Below are 16,130 nucleotides of genomic sequence, written 5' to 3'. Positions count from 1 at the left end.
TCACAGTCCCCAATGGAGCTCACAATCTAAATTCCCTAGCAGTTATGTCTTTGGAGTCTGGAAAGAAACCCAAGCAAACAAAGAGAGAACATACAAACTCCTTGGAGATGTTGTTGAGCCAATGTACCACCCTATAGAATATTGCTCTTTGCTTTTTTACATAATAGATTTCTATTAGTAACTGCATATATTAATAATTCTAATGTCTAAATTACTTAGTTGGCATTACTTTGACTCTCTTTGTTATGTGTTTGTTTTTTTTAAAGATCTTCAAGATATATGGTTTCTTCCCATGTAAGATTTTCCCAATATGATTTTCAAGTAAAACATTTCTCCCCTCATAGCTTTTATAATGGCTTCTCCCCATGGGAGATTTTTAATGTTCAGGAAGGATCAGTTTATGGGTAAGACATTTCCAGCATTTTGAAAATTAAATGGAGTGTGAGTTTTCTGATGGGCAACTAAAATTGATTTCCGATTAAAACATTTTCCACATTCTAAACATGAATATGGCTTCTCCCCTGTGTGAGTTCTTCGGTGAATAACAAGATAAGATTTTTGGTTAAAATGTTTCCCACATATTGAACATGAAAATGGCTTCTCCCCTGTGTGAATTCTCTGATGTGTAATAAGATGTGATTTATCTGAAAAACATTTCCCACATTCAGAACATGAACAAGTTTTCTCCCCTGTGTGAATTCTGTGATGCGTAACAAGATTTGATTTCTTTGCAAAACATTTCCCACATTCTGAACATGAATGTGGTTTCTCCCCTGTGTGAATTCTCTGGTGTACAACAAGAGTTGATTTATCTACAAAACATTTCCCACATTCTGAACATGAAAATGGCTTTTCCCCAGTGTGCATTCTCTGGTGTATGATGAAAGTTGATTTATCTACAAAACATTTCCCACATTCTGAACATGTAAAAGGATTTTCCCCTGTATGTAACTTCTGGTGTCTAACAAAATGTGCTTTATTTGCAAAACATTTCCCACATTCTGAACATAAATATGGTTTCTCCCCTGTGTGAGTTCTATGGTGTCTATCAAGTTTTGATTTAGTTGCAAAATATTTACCACATTTTGAACAAAAATATGGCTGCTCCTCTGGAAGAACTCTCTCATTTCTAACAATCTCTGATTTCTCATTAAAATATTTCCCACACTCTGAAGAAGAAAATCTTGTCTCCTCTGTATGAATGTTTTGATTTGTGACAAAAGACATTTTGAGAGAAAAACTGTTTCCATAATCTACACTTGTATATGGATTATTTGCTGAAAGAGATGTTTGATTGTCAGTGCCTCTTTCGTGACTGTTATTTTTCTTAATCATCTGCGACAAATCAGAAGATAAGTCCTGTTTATAAGGATCAAATAATAGATCTTTACTTTGAAGAGCTGATGATATATCTGGAGTAATGACATTCTCATCAATTGTATCTTGTTTGATATTAATGTCATCTGATTTAAAAATTGAAGATGTCAATTGTTCTTCAAAGCTCTTGTCACAGTTATCTGCTAAGAAAGAAAAAATTGAATAAAATATATTTAAACATTATATTTTTACATTTCTAAATGATCCATAGAATTTGCTAATTATGTAGTAAAGTTTAATTATATATTTATACAAAAACAGTTGATATTTTAATAGTACATTTCGGAGCAGGAACCAGTAGAGCATAATGTTTGATCTACTTTGTTTGTTATGACCCCTCGACCCCCAAAAAACATTGTATAATACAACAAAATGATGTAGGCCAAGATAATACCACTTCACATCTCTACTCAACCTGCAAAAACAATGAAAGCCAATCATTTGTCAAGGAAAAAAATAGGAGGGTTTCAACATTACTATTAGCTGAAAGAGAAAAAATAATGTGTCTTCCATAAACCAATCCAGTAAAGTCTTAGGGGTACTTTACACGCTGCGACATCACTACCGATATATCGTCGGGGTTACGTCGTTAGTGATGCACATCCGGCGCTGGTAGCGACATCGCAGCGTGTAACACCAATGAGCGACGATCAACGATCGCAAAATCGTTCCAAAATAGTGATCGTTGACACGTCATTCATTTCCTTAATATCCCTGCTGCCACCAGTAAGATGTTGTTCGTCGTTCCTGCGGCATCACACATCGCTATGTGTAACACCGCGGGAGCGACGAACATCTCCTTACCTGCGTCCACCGGCAATGCAGAAGTAAGGAGGTGGGCGGGATGTTACGTCCTGCTCATCTCCGCCCCTCTGCTTCTATTGGCCGGCCGCTTAGTGACGCCGCAGTGACGTCGCTATGACGCCGAATGCACCTCCCCCTTGAGGGAGGGATTGTTCGGCGGTCACAGTGACATCGCTGAACAGGTATGTGCATGTGACGCTGCCGTAGCGATAATGTTCACTACGGCAGCAAGCACCAAATGTCGCACGAGCGACGGGGGCCGGAGCTATCGCGCACGACATCGCTAGCAATCATTAGCGATGTCGCAGCGTGTAAAAAGTACCCCTTACTGTTACATCTCGTGGCTCTCCTGAGGCAAGGACTGAGGCAGTCTCCCATTCCTTGCCTGCCACGAGCGCTCCTGCTCAGCAGCGCCGAAGGTCTGCCAGACTGCGCAGTGTGCAGGAGATACCTTCTCAGAGAGGAAGCAGAAGGGTGACACCTAGTGGTTCTCCTGTTACAAGGAGTGAAGCGGTCTCCCATTCCTGGCCTGCCGCAGGCCCTCCTGCTCAGCGGCCCCGAAGGTCTACGAGGTTGCGCAATGTGCAGAGGTTTACTGCTCAGGGAAGCAGTGAGACTCCCGTTATCTCTGCACATTGTGAGACCGAGGATCCCGCCTCTATTTCCCAGAGGCAGGAGGGTGAGCATGTGCAATGCGTGGTGGGTTCTGATTCGCCCACTGACATCACACGGCTTGATGACAAGGCTGGTGACGTGGTGAATCCTGACTGGCCAGGCTGGGACGTCGTGGACCCTGATTGGGTCAAGTCCGTCATCTCCGCCTCGCGCCCGCCCTTGTGTGGAACGACACCTCCTTAAAAGCTCCTCCTGCCATCATGGCGGCACTATGTTTGGCTGTCTGGCAGCGTGCTGCCACGCCACTGCTCAGGCATTACTGTCTTTTGTGGGCTTGGCCCTTGCTGCTTAGGCAGTACCTCGTTTGCAGGCCGTGTTCCTGCCTTGCTGCTCCGGCAGTATCCCCTTCAACAGGTCGTGTTCCTGTTCCAGGTGAGCTCCTCAAGTCTCCACCGGACTCACCTGGTTATTGAAAGCACACGTGCGTGGGCACCTCTGTGCTACCCTCGTGCCATATTCTCGTGACTTCCACTGGCACACGTGCGTGGGCACCTCTGTGCTTCCCCGTGCAACAGGTACACCGAGCCGTAAGATCCGTGCCATACAACCCTCACGGGTTAGGGCAGATCGGTGTACATAGATCGTCTGTGACATTCCAGACGATCGCTAGCAGCAACCCGCTCACTCTTCACCCACCATAGCGGCGGTCCCTTACACCGCACAGTGGACCTTGACCGGCGGAAGCTGTCCATTTCCCATCTTGGCATGCTTCCCCGGGTCCCCCTCGTAACACCTTACTCTTATAGCCAAATATCTCCCTCACTTCTGAGCCTTGCAGTGTGCCCAAACACTGTTAGCGTCCATATGTTTGGCATTGCTGCAGCAGGAAGAAACCATTTAAAAAATTACATATTGCGTGTCTCCAGAAGCACAAGCTGGACTCAGTGTATTTGGCACTAAAATGGCATATTTACAATTTTCACTCTGCAACAACCACTGCGTGCTACTTTTCAGAAAGTGCCAGTATAGTTAAAATACCGAATATACGACAAATTTTACCCAAAAAAATGGGAAAACTTATTGACTCGAGTATAAGCCTAGGTTGGGAAAGAAATGCAGCAGCTACTGGTACATTTCAAAAATAAGAATAGATACCAATAAAATTTAAATGTGTCCTCCCTTGTAGTAATGTGCCCGTCCTAGTCCCCTTGTAGCAATAAGCCTATCATGGTCTTCATCCTGTAGTAATGTGCCCCATCCTGCTCCGCTTGTAGTAATGTGCCCCATCCTTGTCCCCTTATAGTAATGTGCCCGTCCTAGTCCCCTTGTAGCAATAAGCCTATCATGGTCTTCATCCTGTAGTAATGTGCCCCATTCTGCTCCGCTTGTAGTAATGTGCCCCATCCTTGTCCCCTTGTAGTAATGTGCCCCATCCTTGTCCCCTAGTAATGTGTTTTAACATCCTAAAAATTATAAAAGGATGTTTGAAAAATGCATCTGATGTAAATTAGAAATAAATAAATGTTATTTATTAACTATTTTGAGTGTTCTCACCACTCACACTCCACAATGGTGGTTCACGTACAAGTTCTTATATAATGGACATTTGTAAAATTCTTAACAAAGAAAATATCTTTCAGGCTCTTGAATTTAAAAATATCCTTTTTTTACTCCCATTAGTTCAGAAGGCATTTATAAAGATCATGTGATCTGGGCAGTCAATGGTTATTAGCATATAATTCCAGGGACTAAAATGGCTACTCTTGGCTGTAAGTTCTTGCCAAATCCAATGCATCTCTAAAAAAAGGACTTTTAATGCCCAAAGTAACTGGGTCAGTTTTGAGTGGAGAAGAACATAATGGTTTAGCAGGAGAATGGGTTCTCAATTTTTTTATTGATTTGCTAACACAGAAATATATATTTTCCTTTATGGAGAAGAATCTGTGACTTCCCTGCATTTAGTGGTTACTACTCACCTAGGGGGTTATCTGAAGGAATCTCCTCTTTATACCACTCATCACTGCTCACATAGGTCCCTGTAGTATTAATGTAGGTCAGATCTTCAGCCTGAAACAAATATTGTAAAAGTCACAGACAGATGGAGAAGTCACATCTATGATCAGCTCTAATCCTGCCATCTCCACCGTTCTCATTACACAAGTATAAACATATAATACTGGAGGATAAAACAAGACTGAGCACAAGACCTTCACAGCCGTCTACACATCATAGGAGATTTCATGACTCCTTCTCTCCATATACCTGATGATCCTGACAAATATTAGGATTTTCTTGTTTACCATCCTGTGGGAGAAGAGGACAGGGACATCTCTCTGGTGTTGTCTTCTTAATGGATAGAACTGGAGGAAACACATACAAGGACTGAATTCATTCTTTGCATACAGATAATTATAGGCCACGTGTATTTAGTCCTGTCTATTACCTGGTGATGTGAGGGGCTGGGGAACCGCCATCATGACCTCCTTGTACAAATCTTTGTGTCCTTCTAAATACTCCAACTCCTGTGAAAGAATAGGACGGGGACATCTCTCTGGTGTTGTCCTCTTACTGGATAGACCTGTAGGAAGTACATGCAGGGACTGAATTCATTCTTTACATACAGATAATTATAGGCAGTGTGTATTTAATCCTGTCTATTACCTGGTGATGTGAGGCGCTGGGGATCCTCCATCATGACCTCCTTGTACAGATCATTGTGTCCTTCTAAATACTCCCACTCCTCCATGGAGAAATAGACGGCAACATCTTGACACTTTATAGGAACCTGACACATACAATGATATCGTCATCCCCCGATCCCTTCATAGCGTTACTGTATAATGTCCCAGCATTCCCAGCAGTGTCACCTCTCCAGTCAGCAGCTCAATCATCTTGTAGGTGAGTTCTACGATCTTCTGGTCATTGATGTCCTCATGTATCAGGTGGTAAGGTGGAGGCCCCGTGATTGGGCTCAGGGGTCTTCCCCATACCTCAGACACAGGGTCTTGACAGCACTCACTAGAGGTCTTCTTCACTACTGTGTAATCCTGGTTATGGAGAGACACATTAATAAATCTCACTACAGACATTTCCAGAGTCCTCACCTCTCCAGTTGTCTATTTGTTATTCCCATAGATAAGAATGATGTAATGTGATGTCATCAGAATCTCTCACCTCTCCAGTAAGCCGGAAGAGGATCTCTAGGGTGAGGTGTAATATCCTCTCCGCTTTCTTGTCCCTGTCTCTATCCATCCTTGATGGGTCAATTAGGAAAATTCTCTTATATAAAAGGGACCTGAATGGGAAGGAGATGAGACAATGCAACATCATAAAGAATGTCATGTAATAATACAATAATATTAATAATAATAATAATAATAATAATACACTTATTGTATGTTTCTCTTATCTCCAGTGTGTTAACGTGTAGATGTTGGATTGTTGGACTGTATATATTGGAATGCAATGAGCATTGTTCACTCGGTGACTCAGATGCTATTGTAAAGGAAGACTCCATTTATCTACTCCCTAGTCCACCTACGTAACGCAATAGGCTCACAATGGGCTGAGTGCACACCACATCCAGTTTACACATTCACACCACATCCAGTTTACACATTCACACCACACTTCTTGATATCACCACCTGCTGTTTTGATAGGCCAGGGAGACACCTAACCTGGGTGATACTCAAGTTTCACAAGCAGATAATATGTATTTTCCTTGCATTCTGGCCTACACAAGGTAACACAACCAGGCTATACTTTCTTTGTTCGGTGATACGTTTACAGCAGCGTTATTACATTTTAGATTTAATACATAATAAATAAGCTACAGTGCTTAAATAGTATAATAATAATAATAAAAAGAGATACACGTAATGCAAAAACATTATAAAAATACCTCTGATGAAGCTTTATGCGCCATACGTGTTGGTGGTAGTAGGCAGTGTGGGTCTGGTTTTGGTTCGTTTACTATGGCTTGTGGTAGGTATAGGTGCTTTTGCATTGCTTCATTTTGCTAGGATCTCTTCGTTTGAGAGGTTATCTTTAAAATTATGATTCCTTAATATATGTATAAAGCAACAGTCGTATAATCATTTTTTTAGCTTCCTTATTATCATTCTTATGTGTATGTGTTGTACCCTTACAGCTTCATTGTTATATTATACAATATATTAACTATTTTAAGAGATGAGTCAAACCGAGGTTCGGTGTTCATACCAAACACAGACTTTAAGGCCAAGACCCATTGACATGTCAATTGTTTTTGCCATTTGCGTTTAGAACTGCAAAGCAGAGTTTTTGCCCAAATTTCTGCCACAAAAAGGCTGCAGTTTGAACTGCATAGTGGGGTTTAGAAACCCAAATTCCCATAGACTAAGCTTGAAAAGCAGAACACATCCATTTTGGCATTAAACGCTGCAGTTGAAAAAGCAGGTAGAAAGCAAAGTGGGGTCTTAGCCTAAAGAAAAAACAGAGTTCGAGAGTAATTTATGCAATTTTACATTACTAACAGCCGTCTATATGAATGTTTCCCCCTTTCCCTGGGATGTTCTTTTCTATCACGTTAGATCTCATGTCTGATTCCCCCACAGAAGCCTGAGGCATTTTTCTAAAATTTTTTGTATACAAAACTACAGGAGTTAGGTCTCATTCAGAAGTCAGTTTGTTTTTTACGTGCAAAAAAAAAATAGATCGAGTTTCATAAGTGATTCCCATTATTTTCACAGTTTTATAAGTTTTTTTTCACTAATGAGAAAATAAATAAAGTTTCACCACGTTCTCCTATCTGTCAGTGAAAAATGGACAGTATACAGATGGTATCAGAGTGCAGTCCAGTTTTTTCCCGTAACCATAGCCTTTCCTTGCTACGTTTTATCTGACATTCTAATCAATACTGGACATGTCTCTACAATTTTTCATGGGCCATTCGGTATGAAAAAGAATCACGGACATGTGAACAGCCTCATAGACTATGAAACATATAAAAAGCCAGTGCTATGCTGGCCCTAGGATGTTGAATGTAAATCTTTTCCTCAGAGATTGGATGCTTTATTTCAGAAATATGTGCAAGTGAAGTTCCGGCAATACACTGCTACTTGATTGACAGGTGCAACAGGAGCGGAATATGGGGTCGGGTCTTGCTATCTATTGCCACCCATGTCTGCCTGTCTGGCCTTCCTCCCCCTGTCGCCGTCATAGACGTTAATTCTGGAGTATGCACACCTCAGTGGTGACATACCATATTGTTAGGAGTGCTTCTACCATGCAATTCCACCCTATCACGTGGATCGCTGCACAGCCATGTTTTAATAGTCTTTATGTGAATTTGTTATGTGTCTCCCCTAGGGTTAAGCATTACTAACATAACATACCCAGTAAGCACATGTACCTCTTGAATATGAATGTATTGTAAACCACTATTTATACCAGCCCAAATGATGTATGGAACAACATCCAGCATCCATCTGAGCCAGAAACTTATCAGTGAGCCTCCTGATGCACCTGCAACTGGTGGAAACGAGATAAGACCTATGATTTTTTTTCTTCTTAAAGGGAACTATAATTTTTTTCTTCTTTTTCAGCTTACTTGCTATTTTTCTTCCACAGTTCATTAGCGAAACGGTTGATAAGTAATTTATATTAAGCATATCTAATGTGAACCTGCTATATCACTAATCATGTATGTGTGTACATTTGATTTTATATGCAGGAACCAGGAGAAAACTGTGGATTAAAACTGCGCGGCTATAGATGAAAGGAAGATCCAAATCACTGAATAGTAGATGAAGGTGCTTCATTCAACGCGTTTCGAAGTATGACCTCACTTCGTCATCAGGAAATGCATCAACTAATCAGGTAATTCTGTGGATTTCCTAATGAGGATGTGAGGTCACACTTTGAAACGTGTTGAATAAAGCACCTTCATCTACTAACTGGCGATTTGGCTTTTCATCTACAGCAGTGCAGTTTTAATCCATGGTTTTCTCCTGGTTCCTCCATACTGCTCCAGCCTCTGGCCTTGTGGACCTCACGGCAGCTGTTTTTCACCTTCACTACTGGCTGTGGGTGACACAACCACATAAAGGGAGCACTTTCTTAACAGAATATTCCCTTTATATTGGGATAAGACCGTATTGCGCTTGTTTGTCCACCATATTTCAGTACATTTGATTTTGACATTGCAAGTAAGGTATAAATAGGCATTACTATCATTTTTTGTGTATTTTTCTACTGGGAAGGTCTGGTAACTTTTTTTTTTTTACAACGAAAGAAAAATATGCACTTACACAAGTAAAAGAAACATTTCACAAGTATGCATACAAATATGATATGTCATAAACATACTGAAAATCAATGGAAGGGTGAATAGAGTTCCATCACATGATAGACCCGGATAAGGGAGAGAATAGAGCCAAGCCCCAGGGACCTGGTGGGGCATTCACACAGCTCCTCAAGCTTGTGTATAACAGGGATACGTTGCCATAAACCCATTTTCGACCACTAATCTGGTAGGTGTCCCCAAGAGCATCCCAGAGAGACCATGTCGCTGTAAACCCATCCATAGTATTATGGAGCTGGGCTGTCAGTTTTTCCATATTTCTAACATCTTTTATCCGAGCATACAGATCAGAGACAGACGGCGGGGCTACCCTCCTCCAAAATAGTGAGATTAGACATTTGCCAGCTGTAAGGATATGGAGTAGAAGCTTTAATTCAGATTTGCTTAATGACGACGGGAGAGCATTTAGCAAGAACACCACCGGGTCTCTGGTCACACTTCTACCCACTAATCTACCCATCAGGGACTCCACCTCCTCCCAGAAACCACTGATGGCCGGGCATGTCCAAAATATATGGTATAAGGATGCCCCTCCAAGGCCGCATCTCCAACACACATCTGGATAAGTACGATTGAACTTGTGTAGGAGTTCTGGAGTGTGGTACCATGTCATAAGGACTTTAACTTGATTCTCCTTGTAGAGAGTGCTAATTGAGGACCGAAATGTCCTAGCCCATATTATTGACCAGAGTGCATCCGATAAAGGGCGTCCAACCCAACCCTCCCATCTCTTCATATATGTGTGCTTCACTGTATCCGAAGTGTCCCCAGTTGTCAATATGTTATAAATGGCTGAGATTAGTCCCCTGGTCCAGGTCCGGCCAGAGCATAGAGTCTCGAATGCTGTTGGGAAACGTACCCCTGTCTGTCCCATAATATCTGTAAAAAAATGTGTTATCTGTTGGTATGAGAAATACAGATGAAAAGGTAATTTATATTGGTATCGTAGGTCTGAAAATGGCTTTAATTTTAGAGTCGATGGGTTGACTATATCCCGAAAACAGTAAAGGCCCGCCCTTGCCCACTGTCCTGTCACCCCCGGACTCATACCCTCCGTCAGATGTGGTGTAAACAAGAAAGGGGTCAACAGAGAAGACTGTGACGCCAGCTGGAACTTCATTCTACACTGCCGCCACATCTCTCTTGTGAATGCAATTGGGCCCAGAAGGTCTCTAGAGGGGGTTTCGCTAGGGCGACCCCAAATTAGAGAGCTTGGATGGAAAGGTGCCATCCAAAGATTCTCTATCTCCGTCCACTTGTTGAAGGCCGGCAGGGTCATCCATGAGGCCAAGCTACGTAAATGTGAGGCGTAATAGTAAAGTTTAAGATTCGGGCACGACAAGCCCCCCTTTGTACGAGGTACACACAGAACTGAATCTGGAATACGGTGCCTTCCTGAGTGCCAAATGAATTGCAGAAATATTGACTGGACTTTTCTCAGCACCCCCAAGGGAACCCTCACCGGGAGTGTTTCAAATAGATATAGGAATTTAGGGATGACCGTCATTTTAATTGTGGCGATTTTACCCAAAAACGAGATCTGTAAGGATGACCATTTTTTTTAGGTTATTTTCAACATCACGTATCAGGGGTGGGAAATTTGCTTGGTATAATGTCTTATAGCTGGGAGTTATTTTAACTCCTAAATATCGCAGGGAATCCGAACGCCAAGAATACTTAAAATTTTGTTTGAGGGACTGTAGTTTAGCTTCTAGGATGTTGAGAGGTAAGGCTTCTGTTTTGTCCGAATTAAGTTTATATCCCGAGAGTTTGGCGTATTGGGCTAGTACTGCATGTAGATTTGGTAGGGAGATGACGGGATTAGTCAGTGACAGTAGGACATCGTCTGCAAACAAGGCCACCTTGAAGGACTTCTCCAGAACCTTGACCCCCATAATATCCGGATTGAGTCGGATCTGTGCCGCCGATGGTTCAATGCTAAGAACATATAGGAGAGGGGACAATGGGCAGCCCTGTCGAGTTCCATTTCGGATAGGCAGGGATTTTGAATGCGTGAGGGAGGCGAATTGTCGCCGCAGGAAGAGAGTACAGACCCCTCAGCGCGGAGACAAATGGCCCCGACAGGCCAAAGTGGCCCAACACAGAAAACATGAAGGACCAGTCCAGCCTGTCGAAAGCCTTCTCCGCATCTAGTCCCAGAAGAAGTGCCTCCACCCCTTCTCTATTCACCAGCTCGCACATTCCATAGGGTCCCTACCTGCTTTGGGAATGATAGTTATATAAGAGTGTAGGAATGTATTTGGAATGTCCTCCCCTTTCATAAAGAGATTGAAGACATGAGTCAGATGGGAAGACAATTCCCCTACAAAGGTTTTATAATATAGGTACGTAAACTCATCCGGGCCCGAGGCTTTATGATTTGGAAGGTCTTTAATGATCTGATGGATCTCATCTGGCAATATTTCCCGATTAAGGTCATCCAGAGCCTCCTGAGACAGTTTTGGAAGGTGACAGTCCGTCAAATAATCATTCACTATTTTTGTTCTGTCTGGGTGGGACATTGACAATGACGGAGGGATAGAGTACAAAAACGTGTAGTATGTATGAAAAAGTTGGGCAATTTTTGTGGGGTCGTAGTGAGGGGTGCCTGAAGTATCCTTTATGGCGCAAGGGGCGGAATTTATTGTTTGATCCCTAAGCTTTCTAGCCAGCATCGTATGCGGTTTATTGCCATATTCATAATATTTCTGGCGAGAGTAGCGTAAGAGCTTCTCTATTTTCCCATGCGAAATTTCTTTTAGTTTAGTTCTCAGGTCTATCACCTTTTTCAGGCTTGACTTGGTGGGATGGGCACGGAATTGTTGCTCTGCTGAACGAAGGTCTATTTCACATTGGCGGTAAAGTTGCTGTGAGTCCTTTTTAAGCTTGGAAGAAAGGTATATTAACAGAGGGGCATGGTCCGACCACGTGATACTGCCTATTTGGGGTTGTTGAAGCGTTCTAAGTGTGAGGACATTACCAAAGAAATAGTCGATTCGACTATGGGGGTGTGAAAAGAAGGTATATTGTCTTGCCGTCGGGTTGTCAATTCTCCACAGGTCAAATAGTTGGTGTTTGTGGATCAGTTTGCGGAAACCAGTAGATAGATGAGATGATCTATGTGGGCCTGCAGGGTGTGAAGGTGCAAGCATTCTATCCGCCCTGTCCGAAAACACCATATTAAAGTCTCCCCCTATGATGTGTATGGCCCCACGAGCCGACGGGAGGCGTGACAAGACCGAGGAAACAAATCTAATTTGATTAGAGTTTGGGGCATAAAGGTTACACAAGATTAGTTGTATCCCATTCAGAGTGCCCTGGACTATGGAGGAAGCGACATGAGGGATCCGCTTCCCACCCACTCACTTGGAGTGGACAGGTGCGAGAAATCAATATAGCCACCCCCGCTTTCTTTTTTGTGTTTGTAGATGAAAAGGATTGGGGAAACCAATGGCGGGCAAAGTTGAAGGAACTTTTTTCTGTGAAGTGTGTCTCTTGCAGAAACACCACTTCCGCCATTGATTTTCGCATCTCCTGGAGAACCAGCCGCCTCTTTACATCAGAATTCAGCCCCTTAACATTAAGGCTCATCAACTTAGCCATCTCAGGACCTCAATGTATGCTAGTGTGGGGGCCAGTGTCTGGCTCCGCCGCTTGGTATGTGTGGCAAATGTACTCAACGGACCCTTCTGAGACAAAGCATGCATACCTTGGTGAATTACATACCCGTGAGTATAACCAGAACATAAAAAAAAACAAACCAAAACATAACTATGTTCTACTGAAAAATTAAAACTAAGTGTATGGTAGTCAGCACCTACCGTCCACTATCCCAGCACCAGAGCCGACTTACGTTCATTCAAAGGGGAGAATGTCAGACTAAATATAACCTGCACTGTAAACCAAAGTGCGAATAAATTGGTACGACTCTGCCAGTGGGTGAGTGACGAAACTCCACAAACCAGACATATGGGGCCTAGACCCCCTCCCGGGATCCTTTAAGGAGGAGAAAATCCCAGAAAAAAAAAAGAAAGCTATATAGATAAGCCAAGTAACCACAAATGAGTTCACCAGATAACCGTAAGTTCACGAGAGGATACGTATAGGTGGGTCCTTCTTCCCTCGCACTCCTGGATCGCCACTTACGCGATGTGGTGGCTGGCTGCCAGGCCTGGGAAAGCTGCGGTATCTGCTGGGGCAAAGTCCAGTCCGGCAGGTCTGGAATAGAGAGGTCACATACCCGACAAAATTGCTCCAAATCTGCGGGGGTCCGAAGGCTGGCCGACGTCTCTCCTCGCCGTGCAGAGAGGCTAAACGGAACCCCCATCTATAAAAGATATTATTGGCCTTCAGGGACGACAGCAGTGGGCGAAGGGCCTTCCGCTGTTGTAACATTATCCATGAGAGATCGTGGAATAGCTGGATCTTGATGCCTCGGTAAATCACTTGTTTTGGTGGTCGTGCTTTCAACATTATTTCCTCTTTAAGTTGGAAGTCAATGATGTGACAAATAATGTCTTTTGGGTTCCCTTTCAGATTTTTGGGGCGCAGGGCCCTGTGCGCTCTATCTATAGGAATTGGGTTGTCAGGAGGGCGCTGAAGGAGTGAGTTGAATATGGTCTGCAGAATTGTTGTAACATCCTCCTTCGCTTGGGCCTCGAGTACGCCTCTGACCCGTATATTATGGCGCCTGCCTCTGTTGTCTAGATCTTCAATATGACGTGGTAGCTCTCTTATGACTTCGGCTTGAGAGGAGGTTTGGGACTGGAGGTGAAGAATGGTTGTTCTAGCTTCATTGTGATCATTCTCCACCTGGTTTATTCTTTTAGAGATAGAGACAACATCCTGACGGACCGCCGCTATTTCAGATCTACAGGTGTCTTTAACTTCAGAGATGAGTGCTTGAAAATCTCTCTTGGTGGGGAGCTGGCGGACAAATTCCCACCACTCTGCTGGAGGGCTCGTAGGCTGCGAGGGTGGGGGTCCGGTGGTCGCATTTTCCGGAGCCTTTTTCCTGATAGTTTCCATATTAGTAGGGCCAGGTGGGAACTTAGGGTGCCCCCCTGCTGAGCTGCTGTACCTGGACCTTGCAACCCCATGTCATTAGATAGTTTATGGGCTCTTTGAGGCCTTGGAGTGAGATTCTCATTTTGTAACATTGGTGGTCCCAGCGGGGAACACAGGAGATCACCTCCATTAGTAATTAGGTTGTACCTTGGGGGCTGGGCGACTCCAGCAGACTGTATGGCCTCATTTCTGTTCTCCTCAGCCTCCTCCAGAGTTTCCATCCCGCCTTCCACCCGGCCTTTCACTCTCTCATATCCATCGCTCCCCCATTCCATATCCACGTCACCCAAGTCTTTATCACCAGCTCCCCTCTGCGTGTTATCAGTAGGGACAGCCGGGCTCCAGCCCCCGCCATGCTCCAGGATCTCTATGGGGGGGAGGAGCGGCATAATCACTACCGTCTCTGTCGGACCGCCGGAGCCCGCATCAAGGGAGAATGTGAATCTACTGCCTGGCCTAGTGGTCCGGGGGCGTACACTCCCACCTGGCTCGCTGCGGTCCTGCTCCTGCCGGCGCTCGGGTGAGTCACCACGCACGCGTCTCCTCCGCTGCCATGTTGCCCACGAGGGAGGCCTTCCGCCCGCCGACATCCAAGGGTACCTCACCTCTCCCTCCGTCTGTGACGCCGACCTCCACAGACCCCTCACCTTTCCCTCCATCTGCGACGCGGGCTGGTGCTCCCTGCTCGGTCTCCCCCACACACACCGCTGCTGCAGCCGTCTGAAGATGGGGGTGATGTAACACTCCAGCCGTCCATGCGTCCTCCTGTTCCTGCACCCCTGGCAGCTCCTTAGTCAGGTAGGAGTCCAGAGTAAGTGATGGTGGGACCCCAGGGTCCTTGGCATTCTTTGGGGTTTTTTTCTTCCCCATTTTGGATTCTCCAAGCTGATGTAAATGGGCTAATTCAATCCCGGGTGGAGGAGCTCAACCCTCAGGTGTCCTGCTCCATGAAGCTCCGGCCACGCCCCCCAGGTCTGGTAACTTTTGTATCACACGCTTCCCTTAATTTTTCAGGGTGCCAACCTCCGTGGCAAGGTAGTACCAGATATTTAGGGTTACCAAGTTTCTCTTCGACCTCTTTTGGTCAATGTTTTGGTCCCTTGTAAACCCTCAATGTTGTTGTAAATCACATTATACCAGACACAAATGATTTATCTGGTTTTTTTTTCGCCTTTTAACGCATATATAATAAAGATTAGCTTTTATCTATATTATAGGGAACTTTTGTATAATAGTAAGCTCCTTCATTTACTTCCCTTGCATATCTTATTTAAGGTTAATGTGACTGAAAAGATGGGAACAAATATAATATGAACTGACGAAGAGACGGGAGGAGTCTGGAAAGCGGCTACTTGTTACCATCTCTACAGTCGGCTATTAAAGGTATCAACTCCCATATCTGCCTTAATAATGGGCCTTAGTGTGGAGGAGCATCATACTATGAGGGAAATGGCGTACTATGGGAACCCTACACTGCGTGGGGTCGTGTGTATCTATCAGAGGGAAGGGAACAAAAGTGTTAGCATTCTAATAAAGCAGAAAAATAAACACTAAAATAGTCCCAGAGCTGAAGGGGTTAATGCCCCCTGCCCCAGTAATGGGGAATCTCCACATACCTCCACCTGCAGAGCCGCACACTGGATATATGGCTGCTCTGTGCTTACAGGACCTGTGATGATGTCACATGGAGGGGAGGAGTCAGGAGTCACATGATCAGCTCCTCAGTGTGTGCAGGACTCTTGTCATGGGGGTGTGTGTGGGGTCAGGAGGGGTTTACAGTGTGGATGTAGCAGAGCCGTGTGTGTATGAGGTGTACGGAGCGGAGCCGTGTGTGTATGAGGTGTACGGAGCAGAGCAGTTTGTGTGCTTGGTGTACTAAGCAGAGCTGTGTGTGCATGACAAGTATGGAGCGGAGTAGTGTG

At 44.2% G+C, this 16,130-nt stretch overlaps 1 protein-coding gene across 1 annotated transcript in view; it reads right to left on the bottom strand.

Moving 5' to 3' along the window:
* LOC142312164 (uncharacterized) overlaps window positions 1–15,867 on the bottom strand; it is a 70,081-nt gene extending 54,214 nt beyond the window's left edge. The window contains exons 1-8 of the mRNA XM_075351066.1: window positions 15,825–15,867; window positions 5,971–6,091; window positions 5,664–5,843; window positions 5,458–5,581; window positions 5,240–5,374; window positions 5,059–5,156; window positions 4,773–4,863; window positions 446–1,520 (exon numbers count right to left, since the gene is read on the bottom strand). Coding sequence (XP_075207181.1) covers window positions 446–1,520; window positions 4,773–4,863; window positions 5,059–5,156; window positions 5,240–5,374; window positions 5,458–5,581; window positions 5,664–5,843; window positions 5,971–6,048 — 1,781 coding nt within the window. The 5' untranslated portion in view covers window positions 6,049–6,091; window positions 15,825–15,867. The remainder of the gene's footprint in view (window positions 1–445; window positions 1,521–4,772; window positions 4,864–5,058; window positions 5,157–5,239; window positions 5,375–5,457; window positions 5,582–5,663; window positions 5,844–5,970; window positions 6,092–15,824) is intronic.
* Window positions 15,868–16,130: the final 263 nt, after the last annotated feature.

The sequence above is a fragment of the Anomaloglossus baeobatrachus genome, chromosome 5, assembly GCF_048569485.1.
Source record: "Anomaloglossus baeobatrachus isolate aAnoBae1 chromosome 5, aAnoBae1.hap1, whole genome shotgun sequence".
NCBI classification, from domain to species: domain Eukaryota; kingdom Metazoa; phylum Chordata; class Amphibia; order Anura; family Aromobatidae; genus Anomaloglossus; species Anomaloglossus baeobatrachus.
The sequence above is the reverse complement of the archived record's forward strand: the minus strand, read 5'-3'. Positions and strand labels throughout refer to the sequence as shown.